This window comes from Nipponia nippon, unplaced genomic scaffold (genome assembly GCF_047370975.1).
Source record: "Nipponia nippon isolate SJK-2023a ecotype South Korea unplaced genomic scaffold, ASM4737097v1 scaffold_4, whole genome shotgun sequence".
NCBI lineage: Eukaryota > Metazoa > Chordata > Aves > Pelecaniformes > Threskiornithidae > Nipponia > Nipponia nippon.
This window is the reverse complement of record NW_028262358.1, coordinates 55,942,788-55,968,191: the sequence shown is the minus strand read 5'-3', so window position 1 is coordinate 55,968,191 and position 25,404 is coordinate 55,942,788. Positions and strand designations below refer to the sequence as shown.

The following is a 25,404-nucleotide window of genomic DNA, read 5'->3' as shown; positions in this document are numbered from 1 at the left end:
ATTATAGGGAGTCTTATATGTAACCAAATATAAAATCATAATATTCTAGTGCTTCCATCTACAAAAATTTCAAAGAACCTTCTAAAGGTGGGTGGGCAACCATAATTACCTTCCTTTTAAACAGAGAATAAAAACCTCAGTGCTTAAACTTTCCAGAACAGGAGCCTTGGACCATAGAGCAGAAAGGAACGTTCTCTTATTATAAAAAAAATATATTTTTCTCTGGCACAAAAATAGCTTGCAAATGTATTTTGGGGGTTTAACTACGACAGAGATAAAGGCCAAAGTACGTAAAAACCCCATATTCTTACACATTCTAAAATGTAAAATAATTCTGGTATTCACAGAGTTTTGCAGAATCTGATTTATACAAGTGCTAAGTCATAAAACATGTTTGTAACTAAATAGCTGGCAAACTTGTAGGATTTGGGGTGGCAAAGGGGAAATATCTAGTTACTAGAGCACTGGGATTTGTAAAATGGAACAATAAAATACTTGACATTCATGAAATTTTCCTTTTCAAAACAGTAGTGCAAACAGTAATTTTATGTTGTGTGAACGACTCCATTGATGTTGTTAAGGACATGTGGTAATCACCAGTAATTTTTTCTTCCTGTAAGAAGCATTAATTTATTAAATTTACTAGTTTGTTTTGTTGAGTAGAGTCTTTGTGATGGTATAATTATAATTATCTTTCATTGGATACACACAGAAAAGGCTGTTCAAATCCTGTTTCATCTAGAAACTATAAAACAAATTTCTCTATAGTATGGAGGAGACACAGGATTCTGAGCTGCTGTCCAAACCTGCACTTCCTCCAACCTTCTGGGTTTAATAACGTACTGAACGGAGATCCTAGGGTGAATTGTTTCATCCAGCCGAAGGCAGGTGAACTCACCGAGACACCGCAGAGCTCTCTGCACCTCCAAAACCCAGATATTAAAGCCCTTCCGATACGCAGGATGCATGTGCATAAACACAGTGGAAGAACTTCACAAAGACTGCGTGCCCAGTGAAATGCTGGGAGTAGTGCTGTTCGTGGAAACAGATTTGACTCAAGACAGTCCCTGTGAGAGGTGGGCAAGGAAGCAAGCAGCACTTGCCAAACAGTACTCCGGCGGCATGCACCACTGCTACAAGGCACTTGTCGTGACCACAGTGAGGCACACAAAGCAAGAGAGTCCCTGCACAACAAAACACTCTTTTGTATGCTTTTTTCCATCCTATGTCACCTTGCTTCCTCCTACTCTTCCTCCTGCATTTGGACACGCGAGTGCTGAATTTCTCATCCCATTCCTGGGTTTTCCCCTTACTGCACCCAAAAGTCTGAGCCTCAGTCTCCCTCCCTTGCCTTCCCCCCTGTCCTTTATCCTGGTTCATAACTAGGAAGCTCCGAACTGCTCCCATCCCCGCTGCTACCCAGTGCTCGCTTCCCAAGCTTCAGCTCTCCCGAACACGCATCCCCACATCCCTACCCAGCTACTCACGCCTCTCCCTTTTTTTTTCCCTCGCAGCCCACCTTTCCTGTATCTCTCCCATGAAACTTCCTTTCTCTTCCCTTCCCTGTGAAACCTGCCATAACTAGCTCCTTCCCGACTCTGTCTCTTTTCCCTTGTGGCTTTAATCCAGACCACTCCTTCCACTCCCACTTGTTTCTAGTGAAAAGAGCACTGGGAGCAGAGAGATGCGTCAACCTTTGCTCTGGCCTAGAGCAGCCAGGAACACTCATTATAAAGAAGGTAATTTTTTATTCTGGCCTGAATTGCTCCAAATTGCCAGATTTTTATTTATGGATATAGGCAAATTATGTTTTTTTCCATTAGTCTTGTTCTTAGGAAGGACTGAACCATTTTGGCTTGAATTTTCAAATGAATAGCTCGTGTCAGCTGGCATGGAAGACTTTGCTCCTACTGTAAATAAAAGCAAAGCATCACATTGCATGACAGGCAATGATACTAGTGCTACCGACACATATATAAACTGAACTCCCAAACCAGTCAAGAATTTCTTAGGAAAACCACAGAGGGAACGTTTTTGGAGAAATACAGCCTCCTCTTTGACTTTCAGGCCAGGAAGCCACTATAAAGAACTATATTAGAAGTATTTGAAAGCACACTGCTTAAGAATAAAAAAGCTGTTGTAAAAAATTGTTATCCTAACTGGGGGGATTTTGGATCTCTGTCACTTGCTGGCACAGGCATTCGTAGAGCTTTCTGAAGCTGAAAGGAACTTTACCTACCTTGATTTGAAAACCAGCTGCGCAGCAGTCCTCGGGCACTTCATCAGCCCTTCCTGCTGCTCCAGCTTCCCTTTTTTCCTCTACATCACGGGCAGATTCCCAAGGGCAACTAGCTCCTCTTGTTTCTATCCTGAAGCTCATCCACAAGTCAGGAGAAGTTTACAAAGCCTTGCAGTTAAGATTTATCACCAGAGAATTAGTCCGAGCAACTCTGAACCCATGACATTATTTTCTGTTTAGGTCATTAGTCTAAATCCATCTCGGTTAACTGATTGCTTTTTCAAATATGTATTCTTTTTTGATTCCTATGTTCCCTATGGCCTGCTATCTTGAACTGTTGAGATGAATAGTGGTTAACAGTAAAAAAGGGAAGTGATCTTCAAGCATAATTTTAGCCACTTGAATCAATCCGTTTTAGCTCTGTGACTTTGTGAGACGCATCTCAAATACTCTCTGTTCCACCTCCTTCTACAAACCCTCAGGCAGCTAAATGTCATCAACACATGCTCAGATTTGGATCCCTAAATGTTATATGAGCCACACTACTTCTCCATTCCTGCTGGACACTCCCCAGCACTGTTGTCTATCCTCTGTTTAATGGTTCTCAATTCATCTTCTCAAAGGCAGCCAGACTTAGCTAGTGGTGTCACACGCTGAAGTGACACTGTAGAAGTATTATTCTAAATGTCTGTAATACCAAACAATATAAAAATGATTAGACATTGATATTATTGTGACAATCTCAGCCCTAGTCTAGTGCTTTTCTGCACAGCCTGGCTTGGACTGATGTCCAAGGAAAGCTCTAAGGGACTTTTATGCCATAACCTGCAGGATTCCTTCATCTACAGTGATGGCCATAGTACTTCTGTTATAAAAATTATTGCACTCTGCTTCACAAACATCTGCATTTGCACCTGTCTGGTTTGTCTGCTGCCATCATTTTACCCTCATATTATTCCTTCTTCTTCTTCTTGCAGCTCCACCTTCCCTACCACAAACCAGCAGTACATATTTGTCCCCTTCTGGTCATATGCCTGACATAGGCTTGCTATTTCATAGGATCCCTTTAGGTTGACCAAAACCTCTTTCTCCTCCCCACACAAGAGCATACTTACTGTCCCCACCCCAGCAGCTACAGAAAACCATCTAAAAGGGGTATGAAACATCTTCAAGTGTCTGCAGCAGTCTAAAAGGCTCTCCAGTCTTACACAAGAAAGTGAACTCTATCTTGGTGTCTGCTGAACTCCGCGCAACGCTGAAAAGGCCCGATCGCACCCTGGCTGGAGGTGGGTGCATCGTGCAGGAGGATGCTGCCAGGGCTGAGGGACAGAAAGTGGCAGCAGAGCGCGAGCGTGGACAGGTTTCTCCAGCAGCCCAACACAACCCAGCTGACACCGGGGCTCCCTGCGGGGGACAGACTTGAAACCTCACCGGATGAAGAACAGGGCTGGCCACAGAGATTCCGTTGCAGGTAAGTGATCTGTCAAAGAGCAAGGAGAGAAAGCCATTGTTACTGACAGCAAATTTATCAGAGCATGTGGAGGCTAAGCAAAACCAACAAATTACTTCAAAGAAAGGTCTGAGAGGTGTCTGCCAGTGTTGTATTTCTGCTTGTCCTTTGGGATGCCTGTTTGGTTAATTGCGAGTCTCTGAGCACCCCTAAGGGCAAGAAGCCAGCCAGAGTGGCTGCCCACATCAATTTATACTGCTACTTTATAATTTATACTGCATATTTTTACACTGTTACTGAAGTATGAGGGATATACAGAAGAAGGAAAACATGCTTTGACATGTCTGTCTTAGTGCTTCTTACTTCTTCGCTATGGCAGCTTGAGCCGAAGAGGAGTCTGGCCATCAGTCAAAGCGCAGGTTACAGACTGCAGACGCTCCCTGTCAGGACCAGAGGTGGCTCTTCGATCTGCCCAGATTCACAGCCCCATCTGCAAGGCTCTCCTGAACACCCTGCCACATCCCGCAGAGCCGCTGTGGTCGTGCTCTTCCTCACAGTACGAAAACATGACCAGGAGGGGAAAGGGCTGAGTCAGCTCTGCTGGCGTGTTGCTGCCTTCATAGCAACACTGGGGAAGGTCTCCCAGCATCCCACAGCTACCACCACATATTTGTTTTGTAACCGGAGCTCCCAGCCTGACGAGCAGTACAGCATCCCAGCTGGCCAGGGTCATGGCTGAGGAGGGGACTTGGCAGCCGATGGGGAGGCGGACGGCAGGCACCAGCGCGAGCACAGCCAGGCAGGCCGCCCAGACCCAGGCAGCCCTTCACGGCGGGCTCTGCTGCCCACAGGGCTGCTTGCACGGCATGGACAGAGGTTGGCTACGCTGCTTGGCAGTAACGATTGCCCCCAGCAGGCAGTGTCCTGATTTTGGAAGGGGCAACTAAGCTTATTCTTTTAGAATTAATTCAGGCCTCTTAATCAGCGCCCTAAAGAGAATTTTGTCACTATTAATGTGTGGTAACAGGAATATTTTGTAGATCGAGGTCCATTTTTCAGATTAAATTGCATTCAGTGGCCTATTTAAAAATAATATTAATAGTAAATTGAATATTTGGTTTATAACCAAGCACACATCTTCCCCACCCAACACACCAACATTCCGTTCCCCCCCCAAAAAGCCGAAATCATCATTTTATAAAAACACCTGTGTACATATACAAGTCCAGGGGCCTAATCCTATTCGGCTCCCAGCTTGGTTAGACCGCCTGCCCTCTAGTCCCATCCCCAGCATTACCAAAAGCCATCTGACAGCTGCTTTCTCTACCTGGGACTACTTGGAAGTTCACAGTTTGTACCCCATTTGCTCACACTGCAATCTTCTTTCTCTCGTCTCTCCTACTTACCAAAAGTGTAAGTAATCACAGGGAAAAAAATAAGAAAACATACCTCAACTGTGTTATTTATTGCCTTCTGAAAAAAAGTGTTCTTCTTTTTCTCGTGGTTCATTAGCTGACAATAAAACTGTCAGAAAAGTAATCTATTTTGTTCAAGCAAATTGTCTTGTTTTATAGATCTTTTATTTCTGACTCAGTTATTCCTGAGTAATTATGAGGACAGTCTAATAAACTCATCCTCCTTTTCTTCCAGAAAAAAAAAACATTGCCATAGAGGATTCTTACTTGTTTTGACAGCAGAACAAAGCAATCTGAAATCTTCCATTTGAAAAGGAATATGTTTGAACATTCTTTCCAATTTCTATTCTGGCAAACTATCATTTTCTCTATTTTCCACATAGTTAACTAATTTTGTTTTCTGTGCTTCAGTGATATCAGAGATCCCTTTTCTCTAAATTATAGAGAATTTCACTTAAGTTTGTTCCATTCTTCCCCCTTTTTCTCTTTGATGGTCAAGAGAAATGGTCAGCACCTGTAGTCTTAAAAAATACTTTTATTTCATACAAAAAAGTTTGGGGGAATACATGATCCAGTAGTCTTTTTCTCTAGAAATGTGCCTGATTCCGCATCTGCTTTTTTTTATTCAAAATTTATTATGACTTGGGTCATCTATATTTCCCCTGCTCTGCATCATCATAATGTGCCAAATAATCCAGTAACTGAACAGCCCTAGGAAAATGTGGATGATGCGCACATCACCCACAGAAAGGAAATGTGGAAAAGCAAGCAAACTGCTTTATATAGTAATAATAAACTCTAGAGCAACGTAAGTTGAAGAGAAATTTAATGGGATCTGTCTTTATGCTTCCTAATTCCAATTCAGCAAAGCATTTAAATGCTTTTGCACTTAATTTCTTTGAGGAATCATGGTTCTACTGCATTAATTCCCATGTTTCGAAGAATGTATTATCAACATGCTGTAAAGACAAAAATTCAGTTGCATATATTTTAATACACTTATAATGTTATAACACTAATTTTTTCTATTTGCATTGTGATTTTATTACAGTACAATGTTTATGGGATGTAAATTATTTCATTTCAATATCTACAATTGCAACTTTTAAATTTGTTGAGTTTTGCCTTTTTTTAATGCTGCCAATCTGAAATAATGTTGTTGTCTTCATTGGAGTTGGTTCAGCTATTATTTGGAGAAAAAAATCTAGCCCTGTAACTACCATTCTGTGATTTCACACATATTACTTTTTTTTAATATGTATTCTGTTGATAAATCAAGAATCCTTTACCACAATAAAACAGTAATTATGAACAGATAGCAAACTCTTAATCCCATACCTTTCATTAATACAAAGAAACCTAGTAAAAATCATCTACTGAAAAAGGGGTGTCTGCTGACACAGCCTTAATACACACTTTCAGGTTTCTGTCAGATCTGTCTTGTGTTGAATACGTCTTGGTTTAAAAAAGAAGAAAACATTTGAAACAAATGTTGAAAACATTCATAAGCCTGTTTTAATTTTTTTTTCCAAAAGGACGACTAAGTTCAATGCTGTATGAAACAAACCTTAAAAAAAGACTGCAAGGCAGCTTAAACTTTGTTCAGGGGTTAAATAAATTACATGGGTCAAAAAAATCACCTGAACTTTGTTCATGTCTAATTGCTTCTTTACTTTTTTTTTTTGGTATTTGCTTTGGCTAAATGAATAAAGATGTCAGTACTCTTCCAAAAGTAAAGCAAATACAGGGAATATTAATAGTCAGCTATGAAGTCATATTCCTTGATGAACATTAGCATTACTATTTCAAAAAATACAGATCCACTGTGTAAAAAAAAAAAAAAAAAAAAAAAAAGAGGCATTAGAAAACCTTTATTATACTTTCTGTTGGCTTAGCACGCAAGACAGTAATCAAGCTGTGCTACCAACTTCATGTGAAGACCTGCCTCCTCTGGAGTATTTGGAGAACTTTGCTGGTGGCTTCTGTGGGGCGGGAACTTCACTGCTGGTGCCACGGCTGCTCACAGGGTGGCAAGATACAGGACTGCTGAGCATAGCAGAAGATTTTAGGTCTCCTGGCAGACATTAGGAAATCATCTCACAACCATAAAATATGGCCAAATATGCATACTTACTTTATGACTGGCACTCTCAGAGACTATTTCTTAAAGTTATGAGTGTATTATCTGGGCTGAGTGGACCTAATCTCATAATGCAGTTTATTTAACTTGCAAAAATATGGTAAAATATGCTTTCATTTAATGTATTTATTAATGTGGATGAAGAAAACAGGTTTTGTTGTTTAGTAATAACTCAAGCAGAAGAGAAGTGCCTATAGAATCAGCAAAACTCAAGCTGAAATGATTTTCTCATGAAAAATTAGAACATTATTACATCCTTTTCCACCCTCTAAATTCCCAACCAACATATCATGCCTAAAAATATTTACATTTCAATCTTTTATCTTACTTTGAAATTGTGGTGCTTTCCTAAGTTTAAGTCTATATAATTTAATATTAACTTTTTCCTTTATTCCATTTATTAAACTTTCCCTGAAAAACAATGTTACACTATAAAACAAGAAAGGCAACTGATTCTAATCCAGGTAGCCACAGGAGCATAAGAATGCATGATTTACCATATCTCCTCCAATGACTCATTTTGCAAAAGCTTGGGTGTTTTCTGGTTTTTTACTAGCAAGTCACTGAGAAATGATTTTTCAGAGGCAAGTGAAATACAAGCAACCTACAAGGCTTTGAGTCCCTAGCCAGATACCAAAATTACCACACTTACTTGAAAAAGTCTCATTTTTCTTAAAATAGTGTGCTCAGTTTTAGTGAGTGGGTTGTCATTTGCTGAGGTACTGTAGAAAGTCCACAATGGTCAGACACAAATAGGTAAGTCTTCTTTACTGTTCTACATATCCATATACAATATATAATGGGAAGAGAACTAAAAACAGAGAATCATGTTTGAGTGTGCTATTAAAACAGATTTATTGTTCAAATTTCTTTAAAAAAGTAATTAATTTTAACAACACTCAGAAAGGGTGATAGACAAGCAGCTTTCTGGACACGTCATCATTGCTTTGCTGAAAATAAATACTTTAGTAATTCAATTATTTTCTGTAGTGGATGAGCATTTTAAAATAACTTTTTATTAACTCAGAAGAACTGCCACTTATTTGGCCTATGGATTAATTGCCCAAAGAATACAGCAGCTAGAAGACAAACTTTCAAGGCATCACGATCAAGGGCAACATGCAATTTTACCAAATATACCTACATCAGGCACATGACCGGACCCTGTGAAAGAACCTCTGCTGAAAAAGCATAACTTTTTGTTTTGGCACAAGAGCAGACTATGGAAAACAACAGAAGGAAAAAATCCCTTGTTCCAAAATTGTGATAGTCCTCTGTCTAACTTCCAGATAACTGTCTTGAAGCTAAAGAACCTTTATGTGTAAAAATGCAGAGAGGGGTCCCATTTTGCAAGAGGAATAGCAGCAGGACAACCCCCACTTTATTTCACCCCTGTCACCCAGAGGTAAAGCACAGGGAATGTCACTGAAGTTGACATTCATTGCCAAGTTCTTCCCAAAACTGTGAACTGATCTCGGGTGGCCCATGCCTTCAATGCCTCTGCGATGAAACCGGAGGGCTATACATTGTTCACGTATTGCCTATCTTTTTCATAAGTGAAGTATTATGCTGCCCACGGATTTTCTGTTTGCTGTCTCTAGGCTGCTGACTTTACTCTACCCATTCAGTTCAGTCTCCCTGCTGAAACACTAAAAATCAGCCCAAGTCAGTATCTGTAGAGTGGGGAACAGAAATAAGTATCTGCTTTCTATGCATGTCTAGCAGGTAGGGAAGCACAAGAGAAAATTTTACTTTGTTCTGTCTCCTTATAAAACGTGTGTTTCAGTGAAGAAGCTGTATGTTTCTTTGCGAGTGTTCCTCTGGTGCCTTTGCCACATCTTTGAGGCAGACACAGGGGAAGTAGTGGTGCTGATGGGAGTGAATCAACCTTTCAAGATGTGTAATGATTTCATAGTCAGGAAGAGCCAGGCTGGCAATGTTGAGGCCCAGCATCCGTGAGACCACCTCTCGGAAGTCTGCCAGCTGCAAGAGCAAACAGAAAGGAATTATGAATAAATTAAATACCAAGCAAAGGAGATGCCTGGAAAAACATATACATATATGCATACATACAAACACAATCATTTGTATTAGCAGTGCCAAATACAGGAATTTCTGCTGTTGCTCAATACAACAAAGAGCTGAAAAGGATGGACACAGCCTTTTGGGGCATACCTCAAACAACAAAACAAGTAAACAGCTGAGGTGCTAAGTATCTTGAACACAAAACACAGTTTCAAGTGTTCTTCAGTATCCTTCACAGGCATACCTTCCTGGCTGACTCAACAGCCAAAACTGAGGAAAGGACAGGAAGAGGGGACGTACTTGACCTAGATGACTGCACACTATACAAACAACTGGCAACTCTGGCGGGCGCATCCCACAGCACAGGCTAAGGTGGTGGTCCTGACCTCAAGCTCCTGACCACTGCCTGCCACTGCTCCCCCCCACCCTGCACTTTCTTGTGGAAACCACAGCAAAAGGAGGAAGTTGGAAGAAAGGTGGAGGTTTGGGACATCCTTCCGTCTGACTTTGACTTGGAATCAGGATGCAGCCAAAATTCAAGTTGCAGACTGGGAAATGCTCATTTTTTTTCTGGGCATAGCTGCTGAAAATATATCACAGGAAGGGTATTTGGCAAAGTAATTAAAGAAACCAGCTTTCTCTCTGCAGTTCCACATGGACAGACATCCACAAGTAATTGTCATCACTAGTGACCCCACCAGCAACCAGATTAAAAACTTAAGATCAGATGAACATGAATGCTGATTTACTCTTCTCAACTCACAGTATGGATCATTATAAGTCAAACTTCAATGCCTCTTCAATGGACAATGCATTACACAGCCCAAATGACCAATGCCTTAATACCCCTTATCATCAACACACAATTAAAAGAGGAAAATGTTCCTATTTGAGGAAATATTGTTGTCTTGCTATCTATTTGAATGTTGAGGTCCCCATGCCCAAGCATGACAGAGACTCAAAATGTCACCGAAACATCAAAACCGTCAAGAAGCCAGACTCGCGTTCTGGTGTGGCAGCACCCTCACTCCACCAATCACGCTGATGGCTAATGGTAAGGAGGAGATAAAAGCACTCCTGAAATACGTGCCCATCCCCAAGAATACTGTGCAGAACTCTAAAGCAGTTATAACATCTGTGAGGCAAGCTGCAAAAACCCTGAAAACAAGGTATCAGTTCCAAGACTTTGTCAAAGACAGTTTGTTTCATCCCAGTACAAACCCTAAGGAGCTGCCATAGTTCAGAAAAACAAATATGGAAACCAAGACAGTATAGGGCAGAAGGATTTGAGAATTCAGTCCCAGCTATCTGTCTTACCAAAGCAGTGCAATGTCTTGGATAAAACACTGTAACACCAAAAACCCCCAAGTTCTCATATATTCTCTTCAACGCCAAGTTGGGAGGTCACTGATGTGGGGCTTTGGCAGTGTGCTAGGCAAGTACAATTTAGCAGAAACTAAAGATTTTTTTAAAACATCTGGATCACAGACAGAATGAGCAGGCAGCAGAGCTGGAATTTGTTTCCATACAGACTTTGTGTTAAAATATCAAGGCAGCCCTTTGCAAAGATCCAGTCTTTGGATGCACCAGATTTCTTGCTCTCATATCTTTGCTATCGCAAGGTGTTCAACTTAATTATGGCAACTGTGAGTAACCCAAATTGCACTACAACCATGTATCAAATGCGATCAAATTAAATTTGCTGCACTGACACAGGTTATTGATCTGGCAGAATTTTGCCAGAGGGAATAAATACAAATTAAAACAAATACACAATCATCTCACTCTTTATTTCTGATCATAGATGTACTGAATGGACAATAAATACGTTAAGAATTCAACTTCCATCAGCAAATAACCTAAACTGGAAAGCACACAAAGCCCTTAAAGAAATCCTTTAAGCCATTAATTTATGTGCATTTTAAATTGAGGATTTTTTTCCACTTTAATGGAATACCACTTAGACAAAAAGCAACTTTTCTGACTATTATATTGTGGCATATAAAATACAACGCAGACAAAGCTGTAGTTCAGTGAAAATGCAGAAGAAGGGTTGACTACAAAGAGAAATTCTCCACGTAAACTGACAAAGAGAACCATCACTCTTGGATGCAAAAATGCCCCACCAGGGGACATCAATCTGAATTTTAAAAACTCCAAACAAAAGCAACAGATGGTGCACGCTGGACAATCTTTAGAACGCTATTGCACGTCTTGTGTGGATAAGATGCGTGTTTACACTCTTAAGCGGATACAGCGCTTCATGAACAACTTTTTAAAATCTTGCACTAAAACATGTAAGACCTAGAAAAAAAAATTAGATCAGAAATGTATTTCAGCTTTAAAAACAATGCAACAGAGGTATTAAGAACACAACAGTTCTGCTGAAATACTACAAGCTAATGGAAGTACCACCTAACTATTTAAGGTTTTCTTCAGTAGCAGTTAATATTTCTAAGATAGTCACAATTTGAAGTACAGGAGAGAAATAATAAAAGACAAACATCATTAAAGACTCAAAACTAAAGGTTTGCTACAGCAGTAAACACTCATGATAAATTTTCTTTGCACCTTCCATCCAGTGAGTAAAATTACCTGAAGTAAAAGAGAGGAAATGAATGCAATTTAGAGCTTTAACCCAAGATATTAGGAGGGGGGGAGCAGAAGTGAAAAACAGACACTACATTTTGTTTTCACCCTGTACCTACAGGAAAATATAACAGGTCTTGTTCCAATAGAAAGGAAAAAAACCATGGAAGTTAAGACTGGAAAAAATCCTTATAACAAAACCATAAAAAATTCAGCCAAAACATTGACATTTATACTCTTACTCCAAGTACTACTGCAAATAAGGACTTGCATTACATAGATATAGAAATAAAATATATTCAGATTTTAATCTGTAGTTGACTGCAGTGGTTACATACTGAGGTTCTCAGTCCCTGTGAACATCCTTTTGTCATCAGTCATTATGCACACCCTTTATCTAGTCTTATTAAAACGAATGTTGGCTATGCTGACATTTATTTATATGCAGAAATATGCAATAATAATATATGAAGTCAGAAACTTTTTCTGTTCACCCCACAGACAGAGGAAATCCAGTACAGATATCTGTAAACTTGCTCTTGTAAAATTTCAATATATCCAACTAATTCCCCACTATATATCCATTCTAGTAATCTGTACTTTTCTGACTCTTCATATATAGCTTCACCGCTCTGGTTTTTACTCTGCAGTATGATTTAATAATGCTTTGAACACCTTCTTTTTTAATGGTTTTATATGTCTACCCAAGAATATGCACACTTTGCTGCTATTCACTACAGTCACCAGAGCTGACTGTTAATCCTAAAGCAGATTGGCAGTGTTATTACACCCTTCTTACAAGGATTCACTTCTAACAATTTGGATGCTTTGATTCTGTGCATTCTCTTAAAAAAAAAAAAAAAAAAAGAAGGAACAAACCACGGAAATGTCAAAGCTAATTTTTCCTCTTTAACGTAGCAGGAATTACTCTAGTCTGAAGAGCAACGAACAACCAGAAACACTGTGTTAAATCTCAATTATGAGTTAATTTTAAATTATTTCAATCTGATCTTAATTTCTGACTTCACTTGGGTATGTTCTGCTTTTCTTTATGTTCACAAGACAAATCAATGTCTTAACCAGTCGGCAGTAGTTCAATTCTGCATACCTTTAATTTTGACAGCATGGAAAATAGCCATGCAATATTACAATGTTATTTAACATTACACATAGTGATATCCATGGAAAGCAGAATATACCTGAAAAAAACATGCAAATGCATGTACAAGTGGTTAACCCGGCCACATCAAAAACTCCATCAGGTAATGGCAATTTCAGTTTCTAGTAGTTTTCTTAACATGTATACACACACAGATGACATGGCTGTGCTTATATTCAGATTAAATATATACACACGTGCTCAGAGAAGTATTTAACATCTGCATTTGCTACCTTTTACAGAGTGAGAGAAGTCTGGTCTTGTTTAGCTTCCCCAAGAAGGAAGAACAAGTGAGTCCAAAGCGGGTGAAGAACTACACAGGGTTGGGGATAAAGAAGGAATTCTCCTGGGGTAATGGTTCAGGAGAAGTCAGGAAAAAAACTCACATATTAATTAGTGAGAGAGTTTGGAACAAATTCTCTGATTTAGCAATAGTAGCTTTAATTTAAGAACAGATTTTAGCTCAGTAAACTGTTAAGATACAGGACAGTATGCTATGAATATTACTGGCAATTCTCATATTCTTAAAATGCCATTACTGCTAATCAGCACTGCACAAGTACTAGGCATTGGTTTTGCAAACAGCTGTGCTCCCAGTTTAGCAGTATAGTTCCACCTGCAGGTATTTGAAATGTTCTTGTCATGCAGATGATTGTGGATGCTGGTGAGAAGCTTGAGAACTAGTGCTATGCTGTGCTCGAGCATTCTGCATTGTAGCCCATTTACCTCACTTTTCCCATGTTCTTCAAATTTGGCCAAAGAACACTGCAACAGTATTCAAGTGGCTTGAAACGCCTTGGGTTCAGTCAGTAAAAACTCAACATTTGTGTGTTTTTGGCAAGTACTCAATGTATGACTCCATAGAATAATTTCCTGAATATCACTCATACCTTCTTCTGTGTGCAGGATGCTTTTCCTCATGAGACAAATGAAGAAATTAAATTTTCCTGCCAAATTTCTAACCTTCGTTATAAAAGAAAACTGTGCTAAAGTTTTCCAGGAAGAAAGATCCCCAGGTTGTTGTTTTTTTCTCCATGTGAGCAAAACAATACTTTTCTAGACTCATTTTTTGAAACAGCATTCTTAAATTTAATCCAGAGTCATTGCTAAAGCCAACACATACCATAACATTTTTAGCTGGAAAAACTAAGAAATTTCTAAGCAGTTGGAATAAGGAATTTAAAATTACACATTTTTTACTTTAAGGAAGTATCCCATTGGCTTTCAACGATTATGCCATCTATAATGTTGCTACAAAACACAATATGCAGGGCAATTACGTACATACTTCACAATTTTTTGAAATTAGAATGGAATACATTTACTAATGTGTTTCCCACAAACTCCTTATACGCGCCCCAAAGTGAGTTACCACAAAAATTTTCTTACCTAAATTTCAACAAAGTTATATGTCACAAATCAATCCAAAATAGTTGCATTCAATATTAAGTCTGATTTGTTTTGTGTGTTCTTTTAATTTTCTGATCTTTTCCAACTTTCTTTGAATTTATAGCCTATACATGGTAACATGCACATAGGTTTTATATCTAAGATACATGGAAAAAACATACCTTAAAAAGATACTAGGATTTTAAAGCATTTTTATACTTCTCCAAAAGATGATATAATATTTTACAGTGAACTAAGAAAATGCCTGTATTTATTATTCATTCTGTTGCATATATAGCTTGAAGAATAGCTTTGCCTCTCAGAATCACAACTGCCACTCTGGCTCACAAGTGTGAGCTAAAATTTCCTTGTTTAATAATGTTTACAAAAGTTTTCAGCACAGCTGGATAGCTGGTCCACCTATACCACATTCTACATTCTAAGTGACAGCCAGCACTTGTCAAATACCTGTACACCTACCTGTCTCTCTCTTTTTGCTAATTCTTCAAGGGTTGTTTTAAGCACCTTCATCTCACTGGTAACTGCTTCTAACATATTTTTGTTTTTTTCTTTATCTTCAGTAGCTTTACGCTCCTTTAAAAGTAGTTCTGATTTGACAGAGGTAAGTTGTTTCTCAGCCTTTTCTTTCATTCTTTCCAGTTTGCCTTGAGACTTATTGAGTTCTTCTATTGTTCTGTTCTGCTCCAAAGTTTTGATCTGCAATAACATAAAGTAATGTTAAATTTGTCACACTTTTTCATCTAACACAAACAAATAATAATCAGGGGTAATCATGAGTAAGCACTTTAATGTGGTTTCTTATGGGTTCTTGATGAAACCACATGTACTGGTGAACTGAAAAGTTATTAAAGGAGGCTGGCCAATTTCAACTCAATTAACAAAAAGATTTTTGTTTCCAAGACAGTTAATTCTCTGCAGGTTTTGTGAAAAGAGGTAACCAGACAGACAAAAACCCACAGTGAGATTTCGCTCTCTGCTAGTCCCTGGAAAAACAGTATGAAAAAGAGTTGCCAAATGTTTTGCTGGTAAAAATCCTTCAGTTGGAACATGCACCTACTTAGTTATTTCACTCCATCAGCCACAAGACAAAAACTCACAATCTTCCTTTCTTCCAGCGGTGGCAAGCTATCTGTGACTGCAAACTACTTGTTTTCACCTGAGTTAAAGTGGGTAATTTATTACTGCTGCAATGTAATAAAACACAGGAACAATAAAAATTTAGCATCTTGCCTGGTTTATGCGGAAAACCCCCTTTTTTTCCCCCCAGACCTATAAGAGTAGATGGTCTGTGAACAATGTATGGGAAAATATAAGATTACATCCACATCAACAGGAAAGAAAGGGATGCATTTATTGGATTTTTCTTACACTAGCCTGAAAATTTACATCGTGCTTTACAGATGCTATTTAGTATATCAAGACAAGTTGCAAAATACCCAAAACACTGTAATATTATATTTGCTTTCCCCACCTAGATGGATTTGAGCAGTTCTCCATGTACACATTTATTGTAAATGAACTCCAGCTGTATCCAACTAGAACAGAAAAATGGATAAAAGCACAAATGTAACCTTTTAACTCACCTTAAGTTCATTGGTTTCAGACAGCTTGGCTTTGAGATCAGTATTCATTTCCCTTGCCAGATCAAGCTGCTTCTGTAACCTCTCTATCATCTTATGTAACTTTCTGATAGTGAGATTGGCCTCATCCCTCTCCGCAGCTAAGGTGGTTCTTACTTGCTTCTCTTCTTCCAGCTGGGTTATTTTCTGCCGCAGAAGGTTCATGTGCAGCTCTTTGCTTTCAAGTTTTTCCTTCTGAGTCTTCAACTAGTTTTCCAAACACAAGGATATTTGAAAAAATATATGTGAAAGACAATGGTACTACACAGATTGTTTTGCAGATTTAATCCCCATGTTGCATATTTAACCTGAACTCCTATTCCTCTCTTGAAAACTCTGCAAAGCAGTGTAAACATATGTACAATAACTTGATACCTCTTATATTACCAATTCACTGTGCTTCTCCATCCCTGAATTTGTGCACTACCTTTTAGAATGAATTTACATATAGACTGCACCCTATTTGAACATAAATATTTGTGCATCATTCATAACATCTGAGATTGTCTGAAGTACAAGACGCTAGTCAAATGCAAGAGGTAAGAGAGACTCATTAAGGAGGCAGTGGTGGTAGTTTAAGATATTTCCATCTTTAATCAGTTAATTAAGGCTAGTGTGCAAGAAGGAGAATCAACGTACAGCAATAAGAAAACTTTAATGCACTGTTCCAATACAAGGTCCGGCAGCTTAGTTTTGTAATTTTGATGCTCAGGGAGCTACCTGTTTTCAGTTTACCTGAGCTGAGCTCCCAGGCTTTACTTTGGAACATCTGAGGAGTATTAACAAACATACTATACTCCCTGCTAGAGAGGCAGTTGCTTCCAGAAAAAATAGAGTGTTATTTTAATCCTTAAACAGACCTAATTCTAAGCTCTAAACCATTCTGATAAGCCTAAAACCAGAAGATTTCACTCTGTCATAACAGGATGACAGAGGGGTGTCTGATCAAATTTGAACAGATTTGCTCCTAAAGGAGCACAGTTCTTGTTGGAAATGTTGAAATTCTTGGTGAAGTACAGCCAACGTCCTACTAGTTTGTAGAGAAGTTTGTGTAAGATGCCCCCCTTCCCAGCAGATCTTTTTAGATTTAAATATCGACAGTAGATGTTTACCAAAGTATATTACAGATGTGTATTAAAAAGTAGACGTATATACACTTATAAACATGCATAACTTTATACACTTATTTAAGAAGTTGTGAAAAGCACGTATTCAACTGACTGGTAGTTTTAGTTGTTTTAATATGCAGTCTGTTTGCACAGTTTGCAAACATTTACCATCATCTTTTTATGTAATGGACATCTTTGAAATTCCTTGTACATATATGAAGCTCCAATCTGCTGCCTCTAGCAAACCACTATAGAAATATAGCCATAACAATGTTTATCTTTGAAACAAACAGTAACAGGATGTCTTTTTTGCCTACCTTCCTTCTTAGGCTATATGCCATAGTCTTGTTTTCAATCACTGCATCACCTTCCAGTTTCACTAACTGCTCTACCCGGGCTAGAATCGCATCCATATTCATATCAAATCCAACCTCTGCTGCTAGGCTATCCAGCTTCATCTTCTCATTAAGTTGCTCCAGAAATTTCAGATACTAAGATAAGATGTGGAAAAGTGGATAAAAGAATAATAAAACTTCATTAAAAGTCCTGAATTACAATTTAAAAACAATTGCCCCTACACCGGCAACAAACTATACATAGCCAAGTCCACTATCCACAAGAAATAACATACTGAAAGGGTATGTTTATAGTACACGCTCCTGACACAATTGCAAATTCTCCATTTGTCCTTTTTCAGTCAACATTTATTTTGTTCATAAATCCCTGGACCTACTGTATTTACCTTCTTAGCAAAATCAGATTGTTTTTTGCTCCTCTGCAGTAAGAAAAGCACTAGGTATGTGTGTCTGCTTCTGACTCCAGTTCCTGTCTGTGGCTCTGCTGCTTTACACGACCATGCATTGGCAGGGAAAAGTTAGAAAGGACAACTACATCCCAACTAATTGCAAATGCTGTGATTGCCCACTGCTGTGAGCTCTAAAATAGATAAAACTGGTACCAGGGATGCCATGGGTGAGATCCAGTGTAGTCTGAGGAGACGCGGGAATGTTAACATGGTCAGGCTTTTGCCCTTCTTTAGAACAGGAAGTTTTAGAGATAACAGTTATTAGTTTATAAATTGCTTTAAAGATTATTTTAATTGCATCTCTATCTGGTTTACTAATGTGAACACATACAGATATCGAATGTTATTTAATCTGGTTTTTCCTTCTTTTGTCCTGCCTTGCTAGCTCTTTAAAAATTGCATTAGTTCCCTGGTCTCAGTTAGTGTCTCTTGCCTAACCCAAAGCTCTCCTTCTCACTAGGAACTATGTTTGCCTTTGTTTTCTCCTACTTCTGTTGCAGGTCATAATCTTTGCAAAGAAATAACAAAGAAAAAAACCCAAGAAACCAGTTTCATAACTGTTGCTTGAGCCCAAGACAAAAAAACATAGCAAGAATCTCTTTGTTTTGTGATGCTTCTGGGTCAAAAAGTTAAAAACAGCAGCAGAAGAAGAAAGCACTGAAGTTGTTCATTAACAGAAAAAAATCACAACAAAAATCTCTATTGCAGCAAAGTCTAGAGAGAAATTAAGAAACTAGGGCCACACGTTCTTCACAGAGGAAGCAGAGGGGAAGGAACAGCTCCATTTTCTGGTTTGCTCCCAATGTGGTGGATGCTTCATTCATAGAAGTTATTGTATCATAGACTAATGCAAAACAGACGGTAACCAATTGTTGATTCTTTGCAAATTCAAAGCCTGGTAACATGCTACAACTTTGTCTTTCTTAGCCGTATTGGATGGCTGGTTTAGCTTTCCAGGAACTATGTCATTTTTCAAACTCCTAGTATGCAGAAGTGTTATAGGCTAACAGTGTGTTCATTCAAAAAATCCTGGTAGCCTTGACGGTCTAAGGATATAAAAGAATCAAAGACTACAAGATCTTGAGAGACTGCAGACCAGATGATATATTAGAGAAAGACAGAGAGATCAGAGAAAGCCTTGAGATCAGAGAATCCTTGAAGGACTTCTGATGTATTTACAGAGACTTCTTTTAATCTGTTGGGGTTTTTTTTCCACATTAAATGGACTTTGAGCTCAAAAGCTTAGCTACTTTTTCCAACTAAAATTGTTGGTCAAAGGAAAGATATTACTACTCCCTACATGATGCCTGACTTTGCTAATTCACATTAATTGCAGTAATGTGAGTAATACTCCAGCTGATCAATGCAATACAGTTAGCTGTATCTGTCTTTAGTGACTTTTATGTAAAAGAAAATAAGGCATGCAACTACTTTTTGTTTCTCAAGCTTCAAACCATCTTGCATCAGATCCACAGACAGTAATTCCTCTTCCAAGTGTTTCAGTTGATCCTGGAAAGTTTCAGAACATTTTTCAGCTTTCCTGCTCCTCTCCAGAGCTTCTTGGTACAATCTGGTCTGATTTTCCAAAGTTTCAGTCAATTTAGCTATTTGGGTTTCAAGCTGGGACACCATCTAGGGAGCAAGCAAACCAACAAAACATATGGGGTTAGGCAGGTGTGGAAATGTTAGAAAGATATGAAAGATGCATTCTTAAAATATCTATCTTTAAAATGCATACATTTTAAAAGACAGAAAGAGAAAAATCTGCTGTAACCACCAGGAGAAAATGGCAGAAGTGGTGACATGTGAGACACCCAAAAGTGAACAACAGAAACTGTATTTAAGATGAGTCAACTGACAAAAAGGGGCTACCATCTATAAAAAATTAATACAAACTAATTTAGACGCAAACTTTCCAAAGATGTTAGCAAACCAGCAATACCTGGCAGTCAACTAACATTCTTTAAAATACGCCAATAAAATCACTAGTCTATCAAGTGGAAAAAACAGAAGAGTGATTTAGAAAATACATGCAGCATGTAGGTGAGAACGTAGATATGGATAGCTAAGTCTCAGAGGAGTGCTTCCCAACTGTTAACTGTTAAAGAGTGTTTAACTAAAAGATTTTGATTAAAAAAAAAAAAAAATCTGTCATCTAGACAAAGCCCAAGGCTAAAAGGATAAAATCTCGTAACAAGAAACTAGACTAACAATTCTGAAAACACTTGTAGCTCTACACTGTTAACTTTGCAACACCTACATATAATGTTATGGATTTTAAGCTGTAAACTTCTTATAAATTAAATGCTTGAAAGCATCTGATTACACTACTGCCAAATACTGAAAAAAAGTTCTATCTAAAAAGTTGCTTGCTTCCCTCTTTCTCTGTCTCCTCTTCTTACTGTCATATAATTATTCGGTTATGTAATTAATTGTGTTGCATTTGTAACTCAGTGTTCAGACACTCATCTCCAAGCAGTCTCTTCATTTTAAGCATCTGTTTGCCTCCTGTTAATAAAATGAACAATAAGCACACAAAACTCCCATTAATTTTAATGGCACAGAAAGGTTTCCAACTTAGACTGCAATTAAATACAAACAATAATTTGTACCCAACCCACCTAAAAAACGCTGAGAAATTACTGCTGCTCATACAGTGGTAGAAAACACTAAAGAATAATAAAACTGCAAGAACCCACAGACACATTTTATGCTTTTCTGCATCACGTATCGCTCAGCAGGGAAAAAGAAAAGCTTTCAGTAACTTGTGCCCACAGAGATAGGCTGCTGCCGGAGAACCCAGAGCCCCTTTATCAGGCTGCAGAGCAGCTCTGGGCGCAGCCCAGCCACATGGGGCTTCTACAAGCTTCAAAGGTCCATAAACCTAAGAAGGTGAGGGATCATACCACAGAAGGTGAGACCACAAAACCACCAAGCTGTCAGTTTATCTTCCAGAGCATCTTGGAGTAATCTTCATCCTTGGCTTAGGGACAATCAACAACTTAGGGATTTCCTGTAATAGAGTTGCATCCTTATTACCCACCCATGCCTGTATCCAGTGACTTACAAAGGCTGCATTTTTGGTTCTGACCTCCACAATTTCCTATGCCAATGACTTGTGCAGCTTGCTCAGCCAGCCTGCAATAAAACACTTCCTGCTTTTTGTTTTAATGTGGCTACCAGATAATTTCAAAGACATTTTATTTCTTGTGTTGCAAGAAGTTGCAAATACTCATTTCCAGGGGCAGCTCCTACCTTGGGGACAGCAGGGTTCATCCCTGCTGCAACTAATAACCCTCAGTAAAATATTCCTGACTTTATTTTTCTCTTGTGCTATGCTTTTATTTTTCCTTGTGCTAAGAAGAGGGCATGTGCAAGCACCAGGCCCAGCCCCACAGCACACCAGAACAGAAAGCTGGCTACAGCTATGCAGTCGGTAGGGCATTTCCCTCAACAGCCCAAAAGTCATAGAGACAGGCACATGGTGGATTTAGGGTGAGTGCAAAAGAAAGTAGCATGTAGGATGATGTGACAAGGTCCTTCACATCTTAGTGGCAATTTTTTTTCCTCTTTTCCTGCATAACAACTAAATATTCTCATCTTCTTAGTATTATCTTCAATCAATAAGCTATACTGTTCTGGTTAAACACCCACTGTTTTATATGTACCCATATACACACACACGTGCACCTAGTACAAATTTTTTTTAAGATCCCTACCAGCTGAAAAGCATTAGAGCTACCACATCTCTTATCATGGTACTTACAACTTGTATTTTCTTTTACTGCATTGCACTCACCAACCCAAGCCGGAAAGTTCTTGTCTGCTGAGTCTTTCCTTGCATGGAAGCCTCTAGACACTCTCATGGCCCTTACCGGTACTTTTTGAAGGCCCTTTTTTGAATGAAATTATCATAACTGTGTGTGCTACGCAGAATGCACCAGCCATGAATTTATACAGTGGCATAGTTATGATTTTCATTTTCTTCTCAACTTTTTTCCTAATAATTTCTCACATTAGAGTTGGTTGGGGTTTTCTTGGTCAGCCCTAAGTCAGTATGTATATTACTCTGCTTTTATCAATGTTTAATTTAATTTCCCAAATTATTTTCCTCTCAATTCTTTTGTTTGGAAGGGTAAAGTGGATGAATCCCTAAAACTAAATATGCACTTATGACTTTACCATAAAAATCATTAAGAAATGAGAACAACAGGAGATTTTAATGGGAGCAGCAGTAGAATGTAATCAATTTTGGCATTTAAGAGTCTGTATATCAATATGCAATGACAAAAACTGATAAAATTAAGACAATCTACAATCAGATCAGCTGTTCCTATCTCAGGTCAGATGGGTAGGTAGTCAAGAGAAACAGTTTTGGCCATATGAATTTAATTTGCTGCAACAGATCTGCAACAAAACTTGTCAAACATAAAGGACCTGAACCCAGAAACCTCATACCAGGGCTGAGCTCTGTGTGAACTGAGAATATTTGCTTGCCTTGGACTGCAGGTGCCCGTGAACCTCTCTGCTATGTTACAAATAATAAATGATAAAAACACCCAAGAGCTGTCCAAACACATTCAGATGATACACATCTTACTATAACTGCTGAAAAGATCATTAGGACACTAATTCAAAGCAGTTTCTTAATCCTGCAATGGAATACCTGTCACTGGACACTGTCAAAGTATATGCTGATTTTCTTCAAATTAAATTACAATTTTTGCTAATGTTAATGCTAAGGGCTAGTCTATAGACTATGACTAACTCAGATGCCCTTCAGATACCAAAATGATCATAATTAGGAGACATAATCTTCAAGAGCATTTCAGATTTCACAGAAAATCTGACTATAGCAGTTGCAGAGAATAATTTTCTCACAGGCCTTTTAAAATTTAAACTTTTCACAGCTCTGTCTGACAGGAGGTAAGCCAGACATAGCTGACCAGGCTTGGATGTAAAGATGAACATTTTGCCAGTTCATTTAGTGTATACGATCCTATACACAAAACTCCCAGAGGAGCTGCCGTGATGATTTAAAAATGAAAAACCAAAAGCTGTTTAGAGAAGGCATCAAAACACTCAAGCAGGGAGGGTCCTCTTTCTCCCAGATTCTTGCATTGTGTTTTCCTAATTTAGCTTGCAAAGGCAAATTGCTTGCAGCAATGTCCTGACAGAAACAATCTTTACTCAGGGAAACAAAAGACCTAATTGTAATCCTCCTCTTTTATACATTAGCGCATTCATTAGCACATTTTCAATTTCCAGCAGCAAGGCACTCGGCTGCTGCATTCATACCTAGCTGTCCTAGCACTGCTGCTGGACTGCAGCCACAACGGAGCTGTTTTGAAACAAGCTAGCTTGGGCACCAGCAACAGTACAGGCTGATTTACCCTGCCAAGTTTAATGACTCACTTTTGTGGGTCTTCTACTTCAGTTTACTGAAAGGTCTACGAGAAATCCTATCTGAAGACAACCTTTTTCTTGATCGACTGATAGTAAAGCATACATATCCTAACGCTGATGTTATATCCAAATCCTGGAAAGAAATTCACTCAGAGATGCAATAGGAACCTGATAGACACATACATACCAACATGTATGTTGCTTACAAATGGGAACTTAGAAAATGGGCTTTTTTTAATTCTGATTTGCAGAAAGAAAAGCAGTTCACTGTAAAACAACTTTTGATGACAAAGTCTATGTTCTATTAGAAACAGATTCGTAGGTGCATAATGTTGGCACTTTAGCTTAGTTATTTCAAAGCCCCTAATCTTAATGTAAAAACTCTTCTGACAATAGATGTCGGCACTGCTTTATTAACATAGTTCACTTTGGGGAAACGCAAATAAATTTTTCAAGATGAGTCATAGCAGTAAAACATTAAAGCTTCATCACTTAACATACTTAGCGATTACAATGATCCACAAAACTTTTATCAATGACCAAATTAAATATTAAAATTAAAGCTTATATTTATAGTTCAGGAAACTAAGCCAAAATTTTTTTTTAGAAATGACTAACATTTTGGGGGAGTATTCCTAGAAGTATAGCAGGCAATTGCTATATTTGCTAGCAGAGGCAGAATGCCACGCTAGACATACCTGACATAGCTCCTCTACTATATAAAAATAAACCAACAAAAGCTGGCGACTGTAAAACCAGCATCGTAGTTCCAAAGCACAGATTTAGGCAGCAGCAGATTGGAGCTGATACCTGCTCTGTCTTAGTAACAAAGGCTTCCTTTTAGCACATATATTTAATTTTGATAGCAATAATACTGAAAAACAAATCTGTCTCCATCCTCAGACCCAGGAAAAAAAAAAGGGGAGTTATTTTCCATTGCAAAAGTCAACAGGTCTTTCTGGGGGAGAGAGAGAGACAGAGACAGGGGAAGAGAGAGAGAGGTTGGAGCATAGCACCCAAATAAATTAAACGCTGTTATGGAAAACTACATGTTTTGCTGAACATCAGTTTCTTTACCTCTAAAATAATCACAGCTGTTTAGACAAAGAATAGTTGATTGTTGTGTATTTTACAGTAGTTCTCTGTAACAGAACATGACTTCTCCAAGCAATGCTGTTACTTGGAGAACCAGCCATATTCCTTTCAAGCAGCTGGAAAAGTTTGTATCTGCAACAAAATAAAGACTGAGTTTGAATCCTGGCCAGTACTACCAGACTGCAGGATGATCAAGTGGGCAACCCAACATGTAAAGCTAATATTAAGGAATGAAATCAGGAGCAACAAGAACTGAAATAAGTAGCACGCACTATGCATGTACTGTAGTATATCCATCAAGAGACTTAACAGCTGCTCAATGCAGTACGCAAATGGACTTAGCCACAACTGAATCTTACAAAAGCAGCAGGTCACCTGAAAGCATTCCCAGGAGCAAAACGTTTTAACTCAATAGCTACCAGGCAACTTAAATTTCCCTTTCTCAGCAGTTCTCAAAATAATCAACATCTCAACGGAGTGGTCTGTATACCAGAACACCACACACACATGCACATAAAATTCTCATTAGATTTCAATTTGAAAGCATTTTGCTTATGGAAACAACATTCCATGACATATAGCAAAACTGTAAAGAGCTGCTCTGTTAAAAAGTTGCTGCCACACTTCCACCTCAGTGGATCACTTTCAAATGTTAATAATTTTCACAAAGCTTATTTTCATTGAAATTTAGCATACTGACTCTCAAACTAAGGTATAGGGGAGCTGTTTTGTATTTTTTAACAAAATATTTCATCAAAATGCACAGGGATATTTTCAGGAGCTACTGCCAGTCTTGGACAGAATACAAAATCATTTGCTAACATAAAAAACTATCACATCAGCAGGAGACGCTAGAATCTTAAAATCTGGCAAGGACACAAAAGTTGTTTTTCAGTGGCTCAGTGAAAACAGCCTTTGATTTAGTGTGTAACTTTAATTAAAT

General features: G+C 38.5%; 1 protein-coding gene across 6 annotated transcripts in view; it reads right to left on the bottom strand.

Annotated features, from left to right (window-relative positions):
• Positions 1-8,125: 8,125 nt before the first annotated feature.
• CCDC170 (coiled-coil domain containing 170) overlaps positions 8,126-25,404 on the bottom strand; it is a 44,042-nt gene continuing 26,763 nt past the window's right edge. For 5 of the 6 annotated variants that reach the window (XM_087776911.1, XM_087776916.1, XM_087776909.1 and 2 more), the window contains 5 exons: positions 19,392-19,592; positions 17,473-17,646; positions 16,011-16,253; positions 14,887-15,123; positions 8,127-9,227 (listed from right to left, as the gene is read on the bottom strand). In XM_087776911.1, the coding sequence (XP_087633037.1) occupies positions 9,027-9,227; positions 14,887-15,123; positions 16,011-16,253; positions 17,473-17,646; positions 19,392-19,592 (1,056 nt within the window). In that variant the 3' untranslated portion in view covers positions 8,127-9,026. Of the gene's footprint in view, positions 9,228-14,886; positions 15,124-16,010; positions 16,254-17,472; positions 17,647-19,391; positions 19,593-25,404 lie in introns of all 6 variants that reach the window. The other variant, XM_087776912.1, reaches the window with a different exon arrangement.